This window comes from Dipodomys merriami, unplaced genomic scaffold, assembly GCF_024711535.1.
Source record: "Dipodomys merriami isolate MVZ:Mamm:240054 unplaced genomic scaffold, mDipMer1.0.p SCAF_3, whole genome shotgun sequence".
Lineage (NCBI taxonomy): Eukaryota > Metazoa > Chordata > Mammalia > Rodentia > Heteromyidae > Dipodomys > Dipodomys merriami.
In genome coordinates this window covers 11,378,866-11,395,525 of record NW_027204492.1, presented here as the reverse complement: position 1 = coordinate 11,395,525, position 16,660 = coordinate 11,378,866, and the positions used below count along the sequence as shown (strand labels likewise).

At 37.4% G+C, this 16,660-nt stretch overlaps 1 protein-coding gene across 2 annotated transcripts in view; it reads left to right on the top strand.

Moving 5' to 3' along the window:
• Nucleotides 1-11,646: 11,646 nt before the first annotated feature.
• Nucleotides 11,647-16,660, top strand: part of F9 (coagulation factor IX) — a 34,425-nt gene continuing 29,411 nt past the window's right edge. Inside the window, exon 1 of one of the 2 annotated variants that reach the window (XM_070039640.1) lies at nt 11,647-11,757. In XM_070039640.1, the coding sequence (XP_069895741.1) occupies nt 11,691-11,757 (67 nt within the window). In that variant the 5' untranslated portion in view covers nt 11,647-11,690. The remainder of the gene's footprint in view (nt 11,758-16,660) is intronic. The other variant, XM_070039639.1, reaches the window with a different exon arrangement.

Below are 16,660 nucleotides of genomic sequence, written 5' to 3'. Positions count from 1 at the left end.
GAGAACCAATTTTTAAAAGGTCATAAGAGGAAAGCAATATTTCATTAAGTACCTACAAGGGACAAGGTATATGTATGTATGCACAGATAGACAGACAGAAAAACAGACAGAAAGACAGATAGACAGACAGACAGACAGACAGACAGACAGACAGACAGACAGACAGACAGACAGACAGATAGATAGATAGATAGATAGATAGATAGATAGATAGATAGATAGATAGATAGATAGATAGATAGATAGATAGATAGATAGATAGATAGATAATAGATAATTCTAGATGTAAGCCACTGCTGATTTTCATAGTTATTGCATTAGTTTACATTCTCACCAACACCATATAAGCATTCCTTTTATCCCCAAGCACTGGTGTCTCAAATCTATAATCCTAGTTACTTAGGAGGATGAGATCTGCAGATTGCAGTTCAAGGGCAGCCGAGACAAATAAATCTGGCAAAAAGCAAGAACTGGAGGTATAACTCGTGTGGTAGAGTACCAACCTTGAGCAGAAAAAACTACGCCAGAGCACAAGCTCCTGAGCTCAAGCCCCAGTACTGGCACAAGTTTCTTTTTTTCCCACCTACCTCCTCACCAGTATTTATTGTTGTGCTTTTGATGCACTATATTTCTGAATAATGAAGATGTCATAAAAAATGAATAGGAAGGAATAGTGGGGATGGGGAAAATGAAATTTAATGAGATCAATCTAATTAAAATGCCATGTAAGCCTGTGTGTGATCTACCCTAGTGAAACCCTTTTGAACAATTAGCATACACTTAAAAACTTAATGACAGGAATGTAAAATAGGTCCTGTTGGTATTATGGCTACCTGTGGGAGGGGAGAAGGCTAACAGAGAGGGTGATAGAGTGAATGCAGTTATAATACCTTATGTACATGAGTGAAAAATGGAACAATTGAGCTTTCTGAGATTGGTTTAAGCAGGAAAGTAGAGGATGAGAGTGTCAGAGAGATTGACTCTGATCAAGGTATAGATAGATAGATAGATAGATAGATAGATAGATAGATAGATAGATAGATAGATAGATAGATAGACAGATAGATAGATAGACATATATAGAGATATAATATACATATGAACATATGTATGGTATATATGTGTATATATGTATGTGTGTATATATATATATATATATATAAGGACATGTCAAAATGAAATCCCTATGTAAAACTAATTGATGGCTATAAAAAATTCATATGTCCCCATACAATACAATATCATTATTCATCATAGCCCAAAAGTAGGAACAATCTAAATATTCATCCGTCAATGAACAAACAAAATGGGTTATGCCCATATATGTAACATTTTCAGCATAAAAGATTCACACATGCTTCAAGGTAGATGAACCTTATAAAAGCAAAAGATTCCAAACACAAAGACCACATTTTATGGTTCAATTTACATTAAAGTAGGGCTGGGAAGGTGGCTCAGTGGTAGAGCGCTTGCCTTGCATGCATGAGGCCCTGGGTTTGATTACTCAGCACCACATAAGCAAAAAGAAAAAAGCCAGAAGTGGCGCTGTGGCTCAAGTGGTAGAGTGCTAGCCTTGAGCTAAAGAGCTGAGGGACAGCACCCAGACCCAGAGTTCAGGCCCCACTACCGGACCCAAAAAAATAAAAAAATTTACATTAAAGTTTCTGACTAAGCAAGTCCATACACACAGAATGTAGATTAATGTTTTCTGAGTAGAATATTGGAAAGGACTGGCATTCTATTAGGGGTAATGAAAATATTCTAAAATTAGATAGTAGTGAAGGTCCAAAACTTGATTTACTGAAAATCATTGAACTGTACACATGAAAAACATGAATGCTAAAATGTAGAAATTATATCTTACTAAAGTTGTTACAATTTTAAGGCTAACTGTACATTGCCTAAAATAGCATATATAAAAAATGAAAGGAACACAGAAAAAAATCAAATGATTTTAGAGTGAAATTATAGGAAGGATAAAGTATTCGAACACTAGCAAAAAAAGAAAGCTGATTGCTATAATTGCACTAATATCAGATTAAGTAAATTTAAGGCTATAAGCATAATTAGAGATAAATGGCAACATTTCATGCTGAAAATAGGTCAAAATCCTTTAAATACCTTTGCAACAGCTGACAGAATCGACCAGAAAAAAGTCAGTATACACACAAAGCTTTTGAAGTGCTCAATTAACAAATTTGATGAAAGATGCATTTATAGAACACTACAGCTAAAGGGTTATATTTCACTTTTTTTTCCAATGCACTATTTACCACAAAGCAAATCTCAATGAATTTAAAATATCAGAACCATATGAATAGGTTTTTAAAACAAAGTAGAATTAAAATATAAATTGACAATGGCAAGATAAATAGAAAAAAACCAACTGGATGGATATGAAAAATGATACAGTGCAAACAAAATTACTGCACCCCACACTACAACATGGTTTTCAGGTCTACCAGCGACTCATGGTGTTCATTCACAAGATTAGACCTTCTCCACTTTCCTTACTGGGAATTATCCTTTGCTTTCCAGTCATAATGGCTTAGATTGTTTTCCTTCAGTCTCGTCAGGAGTAAAGCACCTCTACTTGAATTTTTCTGCCTTTCCTACCCTACCCCCACTGAATACCCAAGGCCTGCTTTTAGGTGAAAGCCATGCAAACAAATATAGCCCAAAAGTCACATAGATGCCCTTCCTTTATTTCAAGTTTCCATTGTCTTCCACTATTTGTCTATCTACATTTTTTGTCTTCAGAATCTTCAGGTAGTTATCTTTTTATTTCACCCAGAATGAATAATTAGCAGTGGGTAACGTTGATCTGTTGAGGGGTTATAATAACAATAAAAGCTAGTCATGCTACATTGTGGTTTGAATTTGCTTTTTGATCTGAATACTAAGACCACTACATTCTCATCAGAAAATATTGAGTATATTAGATAGTATAATAGCAAATTTAAAGCTATAAAAGAGAAAAAAAAGATTTGCTCAGAATTTTACCAGTATAGTCCAGTGAAAATATTCAAGAATAAAAGTGTAATATATTTTCAGGAAGACAAAAACTAAGAAAAAATGCAGTATTCCTCAAACCAAAGGAGAAGAAATAATGGAGGAAAGCATATATCACTGACATCAAATTCACAGCATTAAAAATTGTTTACTTCCTGAATTCTTTCAAGTATATAGTGCCATTTGAAGAAAATGCATAACATTTGTTATGTAGGTAGGTATAATCACTATGATCATTGTAACACTAAGGAAGGTTCTGGAGATTAAAGGGATGTATGTGATTAAAAGTTTCTTCATTTTATGTGAAATTATATCAGTAATTTTCAATTAAACTGGTAATGTTGAGATATATAGTTTTTGACTTGCTTTTACAACCACCAAATTAATGGAAGGGCTTTATAATGAAGCAAAGATACTAAGAGATTGATTGATTTGTCCAAGGTCACTTAGCCAGTAAGAACCTGAGTAAAGTTTTGAGCTTATTAAGTCTAAAGCACATTCTCCTCTCACCACAACATGCTGCCTGCTTAAACTAGCTATAATCAAAACTATAATCTTTGAATTTCTATGCACTAAGGCACAGAAGCTCTGCCTAAGGCAAAACAGGAAACACTACTATTTGTCTTAGAAGCATCAGTCTGCTGGCACTCAGACCTGTAGATCACTAGATGTTCTGATGCCCTGATATATTATTTTACATGTGAGGAATACTTTTTAGTATTTCTATGCATAAAATATCATAGGATTTTATCCTCCTTGGGACAGAGCAATTCACAAAATGTTCTCACACTCATTCTGCCAAGTACTCTTCCTACTGCTACCATGAGGTAGAAAACTATGATCTCCTCCCATTTTTACAGACAAGGAAATTATGATTCAGAATATGATTCGCTTAGTCAAAGCTGAAAACTGAACCTATAGCTTTGGTCACAATAGTCTGCCTCTAATTTACTAACATACCCTATATAATGAGACTTGCCATTACATGGGCTGTAAAGGAAAAACTTGCAGATCCTACAAATGATCCCAGAAGAGACAGTTGCTAACTGTAATTAGAAAAAGCAATATTTTCCTACTCTTTCATGTAATAATACCTCTCACACATGAGAATGATAGCCAAGTTCCCACTTATACAACATGACCAATAATCAGTGCAAGTTCTCAGAAAAGAGTACATGGAGAGGAAAGATTGCTCCAGACATAGACTTCCTTTTTTTCTTTTTTTAAATATACACTTTTTATTGTAAAAGTACTGGACAGAGAGGTTACAGTTACATGAGTATGGTAATGAGTACCTCTCCTATGAAGCACTGTTACCTCCTCCTTTGTTTTTCCCCTACCATCCCTTTCCCAACTCCTCCCTCCCCGCCCCAAGTCGTAAAGTATATTTTCAACATAGTGTCTTGTACATCTCATTGTTACAATGGGTCAACCTGTATCCTTATTTCAGCATTTGGAGTTGATTCTGGTACAGGGTGATATCTAAGGATCTAGCTTTAGTTTTCTACAGGTGTTTAACCAGTTTTTACAGCACCTTTTACTGAAGAGACTGTCTTTCTTCTATTCTATTTTTTTTAGCTCCCTTATAGAAGATTAGGTGGTTATAGGTGTGTGGGTTCATTTCTGGTTCTTCAGTTCTATTCCATGGGTCCTCAGGTCTGTTCTTGTGCCAGTATCAAGCCTTTTTGATTACTACAGACATACAAAGCTCTAATCCTTGAACAGAATAGTTGACAATCCACCACATATAGTCCATAGAGTCATGGCACCAATTTCCGTAGGGCAAGACAGCTGGCAGCATACATTAACATGGCCAGATTTGAAACCATGAGCAGCTGGGATCAGAAAATCAGGCATCCAGCTCCAGGAAAAATGTAAAGGAGACTATGGATTGGTAGAAAGGGATTTAAAAGAAAGTTGGTGATCCAGGTACAGGAAAATGAGGCAAAAGCTGAGTGAAACTGTGTGCTTTAGGGGTTTACCTCACTGGCACAGTGGACAAAGACCCCAGGAAGAAAAGAAAGCTCACAGCTCACCTGATGACAAATGACATTTCCTATTGTTTCTGCATCAAAAATGTCTGGGGCTAAAGCCATAGGCCAGAGGTTAAAGAGAGCAAACACTGACAGAACTTTCCAGGGACAGAGAGAATATCCAGTAGTTTACTGAAGAGTAAATAACATGGTTTTCCTATGGCGTCTGATGTATTGGAATGGAGCATTTCAAAGATGTACCATTTTGCTCCTGTAACATCAACTCATGACTTAAAAAAAAAAGAAAGAAAATAAATTTTAAAAAGCACACACTTATTTCCGACAGATTCCTCCACCTCTTTTCATGGGCAGTTCTCTTCGCGAAATTCAGGAGGGAATTTCAACTGAATGAGATTTAGGGCAGAATGTTTGAGGTTGTCTCTCCCTAAGCCACCTAAGTCCTAGACAGAAACAAAAACAATGAGATGAAATCTTGAAAGCAAAACCCCAAGAGATGACTAGCCCAGCACAGACTGGATCTTTTGCCTCTCCTTTTCTGAGAAAATGAGATGGTTTCAGATGGCTTCTCTTATTAACCAAGAGACTATTTGACAGCCATAATTATTTCCTAGGTATCCTTCAGTGTGAGGTGTCTTTATTTTGTGGTTGGCTGAGTCAATCTGGAAGGATGAGTCTAACACTATTTTCTTTGTCACAATGCAGTTGTTCTAATGCAATTTTCAGTAACTGTTTTCTCTACCTCCAAAAGAAAATGTCTTTATTTTAGTCCTTTGTACATTTAAACATTCTTTTGGCCATAAAAGTTCAATGTGGAAAATTTTCACAACCTTTTTTGTTGTTGTTGCTGTTGTTGTTTGTAGGTCGTAGGGCTAGAAATATGGGCCTGGACACTTCAGTTCAAGGCGACCACTTGAGCCACAGAACCACTTCCAGTTTTGTGGTGGTTAATTGGAGATAAGAGTGTCATGGACATTCCTTCCCCAGGCTGGCTTTGAACTGTGATCCTCAGATCTCAGCCTCCTGAGTAGCTAGCCCCTTGAACACTGACCAAGTTCTGAGAGCTGTGTCCACATTAATTTTCACACCATTCACAGATCCTATTTTGCCACCACAAGGATGAGATTGGTGCTTGACAAGATGTGCAGTATTTGATACTCTCAAATTTCTGCCCATAGATTATATTTCATTTTATAGACAAGTAAATCAATCAGCTTGAATAAAAGTTACTACAGTCATTGGAAAACTTGTAGTCACAACCAAAAGTGATTGCACTGGGAATTTGGTGAACTATGTAAATAGTGGCACAGGCGCTATTTCTACAGTGTAACATTTGAGTAAAGTATAAAGAAAATATGTTAACACTTCACTGTTTCAATTATAGGGAAGAAAGAGAATGGAGTTCAAACATTATAGCTTTAGGAGTCACACAAACTTCAATCTAAGTTCTATCATTTCCGAAGTGTGACTTCACAAATTCCTTCCTCTCAGTCTCCATTGCTTCATCTGAAAAGTCGGAAGGGGGAAAATACTTGGAAATGTTGTAAATATGGAAAAAAAAAAGTAAGTATGAAAGGAATTTGAGAAATGCTCTGCTTTTAATGGGTCACATTTGATACATGAGCTAAATTACTGACCTAGCCGGAAATAATCATTCACAGACTTTGCAGTGGGTTAATCACATTTTCTGTTCCAATCATCCTCAAATACTACTTGGATTGCTTTGCTAAGTGCCTTCTAGTCATTGCCTATTTCTTCCTATTTAATCCTGACAACCCCTCTATTGTACAGCAGTTGTACAGTAGCTTACAAGGGTTTTTACAATCAGAAAGACCTGGGTTTGAATTGTGGCTCTTCACTTAAGAGTCAGGCGGCCATGGATAAGCTATAAACCATGATTTAGCTACAGAGTATCATTTTTTCCATCTGTAACAAAAATATAATTCCCATTCCATGGCACTGCTGTGAGGATTTAGTAGCATGTTATAAAGTTACAGACATATAATGGGCATTTAATGTTAGAAGACAGCCTTTGTTTTTACAATTTAATAAGAAAATGACAGATGAATGAGTTTTTACATCAGTTTATCACTCTTCAAATCTAAAAGTTAAAACAAGATTATTAAGAAATATAGTACTAGAGGAAGTAGAGAGAATGAAATGAGATTTTTATCTTGGCTCTTTCCAATATTACTCTTGAAATTTGTACTATTTTAACTTGCATGCGATGCTATTGCTCTGCTTAATTCACTTGCCAACTATTTCAAATAGTTCCTCAATGAGGTTATGTTTACTGGAAGAAAGCATATTGTGACATTTGAATTGGACCATTTTTTAGAGGCTCCATTTTGGCCAAATCTAGACAAATGGAGATGTCATCCTGTAAGCAGTCAAAATTCAACACAGTGGCTAAGTTCATCTGAATGGTTATAATCCTCAACTGTCAATTTGGAGAAATGCTCTAGCTGGCCTCTTCTCAGCAAGAGACAGGGTTTATCCCTGTACTGAACATTTATAAGCTGTCCTTGACACATTGTGCCACATGCCCAGTTCTCATGCACTTGTTTGACTTCCTTCACTCCACACCATTCTCTTTGTTCTAACTGTCCTCATCCACTGGCCCTGACCACCCCAACTTCAAATGGGGAGATGGGGGAGAGAGAAGATATCAAAGGGTACAATGTTTCATTTATGAAATATGTGCTGGTGATACATTTCACAGTGGTGTGATAATAGCTAATAAATTCCAAAATCTCTATAGAGTTTACTTTAAATGTTTTCACCACAAAGAAATGATAATGATGTAAGGTGATGGATACAATGATTACTCCAATTTGATCATTCCATTATGTATATGTGTCAAAACATCATACTGTATCCCAAAATAATATACTATGATCATTTCAATTAAAAAGGTGAAAAATTTTAAAAGAATCACTACCTCAGATGGACCAATGATCTAGCCCATGCAAACTTCATTTCTTGTCTTTGGATTGGCTGGTGTATTTATTATCTTCACACTTATACATTCTGATGGTTTGCAGGTGCAACCCTTTTTGGATTGCCTGGCTCTGTAGAATACTTTGCCCAAAACTGCCCCAACCTATTCTGCCATATTTTGGACTAATCAACCATGCAAAAAGCCCCAATGTGATGACAAATGGGATTCTTTTTTTTGTTTGATTGTTTTATATGCCAGTACTGGGGCTTGAACTCTTGGCCTCTTACTCTCACTTGGTCTTCTGCTTAAGGTTTCCACTTGGACCACACCTCTTGGTTGTTAATTGGAGAGTCTTGGATTTGTCTGCCCAGCATAGCTTTGATCCAAAAATCCTTAGATCTTAGCCTCCTAAATATCAAAGCTTACAGACCTGAGCCACCAGCAGCTAGCATACAAATGGGATTCATACAAAATAAAACTTCCTTTGTAGGCCCCTTCATTCCTCATTTTCCATCCATCCTCCTTACATTGTATCAGTCTCAAGTTGCTTTCCAAGTTGCTTTCGATCACGGCAGTATCTTTTAGCATGTTCAGCTAAGTGGTACAGTGCAATAATATCCACATTTCCACGAATGGACTTTGTGTCTCAATGGGCTTGTCTTCTATTTTGGACACTTTGTATAAATTGAAATACACACACACACAAACATACATGCATTATTGGCCCTTTGTGAATGGCTTCTATGAATTAACATGCTTCAGGGTCCATCTATATTGTAGTATTTATAAATACTTTGTTCTATTTCATGGGTAGTCTACTTTTTTCTATCCAGCCATGAGGTGAGAAACATTGAGTTGTTTCTGCTTTTATGCTATTGTAATAACTACAATTAATATACTTAGAAATAAATTTTGGTTCTTTTATAATTCACAGAACTAGTAGGACAAGTTGCCTTACAATCCATTGTAAAAAAAATTAAAAATCTAATTAGAAAATGAGCAGAACATGAAAAGACATTTCACTGAACAGGATACACGTATGACCAAAACATACCTATGGAGGCAAAAATAAAAATAGTGAAAATAAGTCCAGTACCTATGGCTCATGCCTGTATTCCTAGCTACTCAACTGGCTGAGATCTGATAATACCAATTGGAAGCCAGCCCTGACAGACAATTCCAAGGAATGCTTATTTCCAGTTAACTAGTAACAAGGCCAACATAGAGGTATTGCTCAAGCGGCACAGCTGTAAAGCTGTGCATAGACCCTGAGTTAAAGCTCCAATGTTGTGACCAAAAAAAAAAGTAATAATATTCAATGTTTGCAAGAATGTAGGAAAACTGCATCACTCAAATATTGTTGGTAGAAACATAAAGTGTGTTGCCATGCGGACAAAAAGTTGAGCAAAAATCTAGATGAGCAGGAAACTCTATTTCTTAACATTTATCCCAGATAAATTAAAAGGCTACATCTACACAGATGCCTGTACATAAATGCTTATAGCACATGACCATAACAATCAAAAAACTGGAAACAACCAAACTCTTAGTTGGTGAAACATTAAGCTGTGATACATTATGGAAGACTAAGCACTAAAAAGGAATTTACAATTGAAACCTACATGGATTTCAAGAGCATTGTGCTGAATGACAAAAAAAAGGCCAATCTCACAAAGGTTATCTCCTGAATGAATCTATTCATACAACATCCTCTTTGTAGACACAAAGCAGATAAGTGGCACCAGGAGTTAGGAATGAGTGGGGGAGGGAGGTATGTGATTATAAAGTAGGAACACAAAGGAAATATCAATGAGAACAGAGGATCCCTGAATATTATTTGTAGTGGTGGTTACACACATCTACATATAGTAAAATAACTAGAATATTGTTGGGTCTTCATCCATCCAGCGAAGACGGACGGGGTCCGAGGAAAGGTTAAGTGCGCCGCTTGCCCATTCCCCAGCCTCCCCTAGCCCCAGAGACAGAAGCAGTGGGGAGTCAAGTCAAACAGGAACTCATTTATTACCACACAGCAAGCACTTTTTAAAGCAAAAAACCACGTGGCATGGAAGGGGAGGAAAAGGAACCAACCAATCACTGTAGAGGTCACCCTATCATACACCTAAGCTTTCTATACTTTCCCTGCTGTCCGTGAGCTGTTCACGCACTGATGTCACTTGGCCAGGTTGTGGTATCCAGTCAGATTTTAACATAAACAACTTGGGCTCTGCCCACTCAACTCCCTCTCAGCGCCATCTTTGCTGCCCATGTGCCCCACAGAATATATGTGTTAATATGCATGCATTATATCAATGCCCATTATCTGGTTTTAAAACTGTGCCATATTTGCACAAGAAAGGAACAATGGGAGTAACTACAAGTTACAGAAAATCTCTGTGCACTGATATTGCTATTTCTTATGAGTTTATAATTACTTCAAAAAATTTAAATCAAAGTCCTAAAACTTTCTACATTTTATTAAAACTATCAAGCTATGGATGGAAGCATCTCAACGAATCCTGAGACTATATTGGTTTCATGGAGTCATTTCAAAATCTCAGTGATAAAACTATTTGTAGCTAGAAGAAAGCGGGATATCATCTTTAATGTGTTAACATTTTTAAATACTCAACCTAGAATTCTATAACCTGTAAAAATAGTTTTTTTTCAATGAAAGTAACATGAGGCCATGTTCAAATAAACACAAGTTAAACAAATGTATCATGAGATTTATACTATCAAAATTGTGAATGAAAATTCTTTAGTCGTGAAAATATAACAAATTGGAACCTGGATTCAACACAAAGAAATGGAGAATATCAGAACTTGTGTGTGTGTGTGTGTGTGGTGTGTGTGTGTGTGTATGTGTGTGTGTGTGTATTTCCTTATTTAAAATTTTCTATGAAATTGTGCTGATTGCTTAAAATAAAAGTAATATCGCAATATTAGAATTACAGTATATGTCAAAGAAAACTTTCTAAATATCACAAGGAATGGCAAGTAAATTATGGTACACTGATGAATGTTCAATATTATATATGCTGTGGTATAACATCATATATTAATATATATTAGTATGTAAAAACATTCAAAAAATTGTTTTTTCCTACAACACATATATGTTTATATGTATGAATATGTGTATGTATGGATATATACATGAGAATCCTTTGTGCAAATGCATCCATCCACATATGTATGTGTAAACATCTATGCAAACATTTTCAGAGGCAGGGTCCACACATACCCCCATATGGACACATGATGCAACACAGGTTACACATTCTTGATCATGAGGAAAAACATAAAGGATCCACCCATCATATGAGTCAGAGTAGTACACATGTTAACATATTTTAAGATAAATGGCCAAATGACTCATTCTAATCCTTTTACTTTGAAATCGCAGGATATATTGTTTTCAGGCACAGAAAAAATGGCTCCCTCCAACACATTTTGTTACCAAGGTAAATGTATCCCAATTCAGAATTCATACCCTTCTCTGATTTAGCCTTGAAGCCACAGTGCAGAAGCCCAAGAAATCAGAGGTGATTTTAATAATGACTGTTGCCCATTCTGTTCTCTTGACCAAAGACGCCATTGGACATAGCCCAGAGATCCACTGAGGGAGATGGACATTATTTCCCAGAAGTAAATAGAGCTCAGCTTGTACTTTGGAACAACTGATTAGCCCTTGTCACTTGCACAACCTACTAGCAAAGGTCGTGCAGCGCTTGAATGCAGTCATGGCAGAATCACCAGGCTTTGTCACCATTTGCCTTCTTGGATATCTACTCAGTGCTGAATGTACAGGTTTGTTTCTATTCTAAAAGTACATTGAGTATGATTGTTCAGATATAGAACTGTCCGGAATTGTCTTTTTCCCCAAATAGTGATTACAGGATATGACAGTAACATAAAGGAGTCTAGCAGTCAGCATGTGGCTTGGTAAGTTCTGGCCATTTAGTAGCTGAGCTATTTTCTTCTTCGCTTTTAAGATTAACTAGATTTACAATGGCTGTGATGTATTTTTATTTAATGGACACTGTTGGGCTTATGATTTAACAATGCAATTCCTCTTAGAAAACATTTGTCTCTTCAGTTGAAAAATGTTGAAAGTGGGAGAAAATATCTCTTAACAAAGAAACTGCAGAAATGAAGAACAAATTGTTAGCTTTGAGTTTTTAGACTTACACTTTGAAATCAATAAGAAAATCATCAAAACTACAAGCAGTGATCTTATTTACATGAAAAGTCTTATTTGAAGACACATGACATGTCTCAGAATTTGAAAGCTATACAAGGCTTGTCTCTAATTTTTTTATTATTGTGAAAATACCATACAGAGGGTTACAATTACATGGGCAAGATAGTGAGTACATTTCTTATCAAGCATTGTTGCTTCCTCCTTTGTTTCCCCTTCCCATCCCTTCCCCTCTCCACCCCCCCCACCCCCTACCCCCTACCACCACCACCACCCCCCACCCCACCAAAGTTGTAAAGATCATTAAAAGTATATGCATTGAATTTAAATTTTCAGTTGAAACAGGAAGACTAGTTTTATATTAGCAACTTGCTATTTGTTGTAAGAGTTTTTTTATGGATTGGGTAAGTCATTTTGTTTGTGATTCCACATGCCCCATGTCACAGTTGACATTTGGGGAAACTCAATATTTAGCTTAGCTCCCTAGGGGACAGAAGCAAATCCATGAGTTGATACAGAGAGTAGAAATTTACTTAACAAAATGTATATCACTTTGTTTGGGGGCAACCAAAGTGACTTTATTCCCCAGGGGAAAGAACATAGGGAAGAACGTGGCCAATTACACAAGCAAGTCATTCTCACAGGAAGGATTTATCATACTAACTCATCAACCTACTGAAATCAACTCTAGTAACTGAGAGTGTTAGGATCAGGGGTTCCAACCCTAAGCATCGGCAGAAAACAGACTGGTCCTGTGCCTCCCACTCCAGACATGATGTCAGCTATGGAATCACACTGAAAGGCTGAAATAGTGATATAAGAATGCAAAGGTTAAACTGAACCTAGCAAAGTGGGCAGAGTTAAGAGATTAAGAAAAATACATTGGAAAACTCCCAAAACAGACGATAAAACCAGGTCATTAGACATATGTCATCAGAGTCACATACAGGAGGACAAGGGACTCGAACCCTTTCTTTCAAAGAAATGGTCTGAGGATGAAGGTTATAGGAGGGTGGTACTCCACTGATGACCTCATGTGACAAGAAAAAGGATAAAAAGAAAGAGGAACCAGGACTTTAATACTGGGGCCATAATTGCTAGAGATAATTCTGAAGGGAGGTTGAAATCTATGACTCCCAGATAAATAGTGAAGAAAAAAAGCAGTGGGATTCTGGAGCCATGTGGTAAGAGATAATAGGCCCAGGAGAGGGGCTCGAATTTCCCTAATGATGGATACTATTTACATAGCATTCTCTTCTGTTGTAGAACTGTCAATGGCTTCTAAACTAAAAGGAGGTGATATTATGTGCTCATGGCTGTTACTCTTGGGCATTATTGCATTAATTTGAATTTTTAATTGCTTGGTTAAACCAATTCAGTTTTGTAAAGTGTATGGATGGAAAGTATGTTTCATTCATTCAAACGTTAATGAATTACTACAATATTGCCAGTTACTATGGCAACATAAGAGGGGCATGGGAATCAACTTTTATCTAAAGCATAATGAAGTCAGGTAAGATATTTCAATATATTGATTTTTAAAAGTGTGATCAATATATGTAATAAAATGTATGCCACATGTTAAGGGAATACAGAAAACAGAATACAATAAATGAAAAAATACATGAGAGATAATATTTGAAGATGAGTCACAAGAGATGAATAGAAGCTTACTATCCATACATGTTTTACCTACAGCATTCTTTGTAAACAGGAATCCTTATGTCCAACCATCTACGTCTATAACAATGTAAGTCATTTCAGGAGCTCCATCTGGTTTGAGTATTGACTGTCACGAGTGAGGCAGGAGAACTAAGTAGGACTGGGTCCTAACTTAGGAGATTGGATAATAGAATGCAGTGTGGAGGTATCAGAAGTGTGGACATTAAGAAATATACTTGAGGGCTGGGAAGGTGGCTCAGTGGTAGAGTGCTTGCCTTGCATGCATGAGGCCCTGGGTTCCATTCCTCAGCACCACATAAGCAGAAGAAGCTGAAGTGGTGCTGTGGCTCAAGTGGTAGAGCGCTAGCCTTGAGCTGAAGAGCTCAGGGACAGTGCTCAGGCCTAGAGTTCAAGACCCATGGCTGACAAAAAGAAAAAGAAAAAGAAGGGCTGGGATGTAGCTCAGTGGCAAAGCGCTTGCCTAGCAAGTGCAATATCCTGGGTTCAATCCCCAGTACCAAAAAAGAAAAGACAAAAAAAAAAAAAAGAAAAAGAAATATACTTGAGTTTAGGATCTGTACTCTGGGAACACTCAAATTGATGTGGAGGCCAAGCAAGACTAGGGGCAAGACTGGTCTCCAATCTTGGAGCTATTGGAATTATGTAGAGAAAGTAAAAGGGCCAGAACCTAGAGAGTAGCTACCGAAACTAGGGGGATTTTAATCATATTAAAATAGAACTGATAAGACTTATTATGTCATGTGGGTATAGAAGGTTTAGGGGAAGTATGGAGAGTATGACTGTGAGTCTTGATTATAAAGACACAGCACAGTTCTCTGTGTTCCAATTGTCAGAGTCTAACCTTGACCGTGAAGCGCTAGTATGTGATCTTGAGCAAATCACTTAACCTCTTTGAATCTCAGTTTTCTCGTTTAGAAAAATGAGTAAACAAATACCTACCTCATAGATTATAGTGAGGAATAAAGTGAAACACTGAATGCAAAGATGTGAGCCCAGTGTCTAGCATAGCTGGAAAGGTAATTTCAAATATAGAAGATACATCTGCCTGAAGATGTATATTTGGGACTAAGTGTGGTATAAGCAGTCATCATAGTCATGTAAGAGTATCCAGAGAAAGCCAGGCACCTTTGTCTCATACCTGTAATCCTAGCTACTCAGGAGGCTGAAGTCTGAGGATCATGGTGCCAAACCAGCCCTGGCAGGAATGTGAGATTCTTATCTCCAATTAATCGCAGAAAAGGCCAGAAGTGGTGCTATCGTTCAAGTGGTAGAGCACTAGCCTTGAGCAAAAGAGCTCAGGGACAGCACCCAGGCCCTGAGTTCAAGCCCCATGACCAACAAAAAAAAAAAAAAAAAAAGAGTGACTATGGATCCTGTGCTACCTAATTCAGCGTCTAGAAGTAGTCAATGTTCTTGAAAGGGTCAGGACCACACTAGGGTTTGGCAAGTGATACCTATGTGGCATAAACATACTGTACACACTGAGAAGGAAAGCTACTTTAATAATGTGACCGGGACACGTTATAGACCTCACCGAGCACTGGTCCTGGAAAAGATACATGAAACAAAATGGGGGAATGCTGAGTATGGAATCTAAGAGAAGTTACATTTACCAGCCAGGCAAGGAAAAAGGAATTGATCTAGAGATAGATGAAGAATAATGAAAGCAAAGATGAAGAATCATATTACAGAGAGTTCATGGAAAGTATCCTAAAAAGGGAGAGATGCACAATTAGTAAACGTCCTAGAGCAATCGGGGAATTTATGAAGCCAAACATCATTGAGAAGGTTATTTCTGATCAGGACAATAGTTATTTTTATCAGATACAAGGGAAGACAAAGAACTACAAAAACATCTTAAAGAGCTAAAGAAGGAGAGACAGAGGGCCAGCATGTTAGGAGGGAGGAGAAAGAAATAACCAATGCACATTGTCTTATATAGGGCAATCAAAGATGCAGTGAGGTAGAATTATACCATCAACATACCTGCATTACAGTTGAGAAATTAAGTTTCGAAGATTATGTGATTTGTCCAAGTTCACACAGCGAACGGGAGCCAGATATGTGATTCAAGCTCAGTTCTGCCTGACTTGATTCTAAACCAATTCACTCACACTAAAAATGAATGCAGACCTGGATGATATTTAGGAGTACCCAGAGCTAAGTAAATGGAGTGTTGAACAGAAAGGCAGGCCTAGCAAAGATTAAAGGTATCAATCTTCAGCAGTACTCATAGGCAATTGGTGATCCACCACCTCTGGTTGCTCAGCTAAGTCACAAGAGAAACAAGAGGTAGATGGTGCTGGGCACAGTGGCTCACACCTGTAATCCTAGCTACTCAGGAGGCTGAGATCTGAGGGTTGCTGTTCAAAGCCAGCCCAGGCAGGAAAGTTTGTGAGATTCTTACCCCCAATAAACCACCAGAAAACCAGAAGTGGCACTGTGATTCAAGTGGTAGAGTGCTAGCCTTGAGCTGAAGAGCTGAGAGACAGCGCCCAGGCCCAGAGTTCAAGCCTTGTGACCGACAAACAAAAAAGAAAAAAAAAAGAGGCAGATGTTACACTGTTCTAGAGCATGGGATTGCAGGTCCGGAGCAGCACTGACACGGAATAAGGGATTCGGGGAGTTCCCATGTAAAGAATGGAAGGAAAAACCTAGACCCAATTCAGAAAATTAAGTGGGCCCAAAGCAAAGAAGCCAAGGCACTAGAATGTTCCATAAAGTAAACAGCTGCAGTGAAAATAAGGCAATAAAGTTTAGTTTCCTTTCTTTTTGAAGTAATAACATAGTATTGGCTGGGTGCTGATGGCTCATGTCTGTAATCCTAGC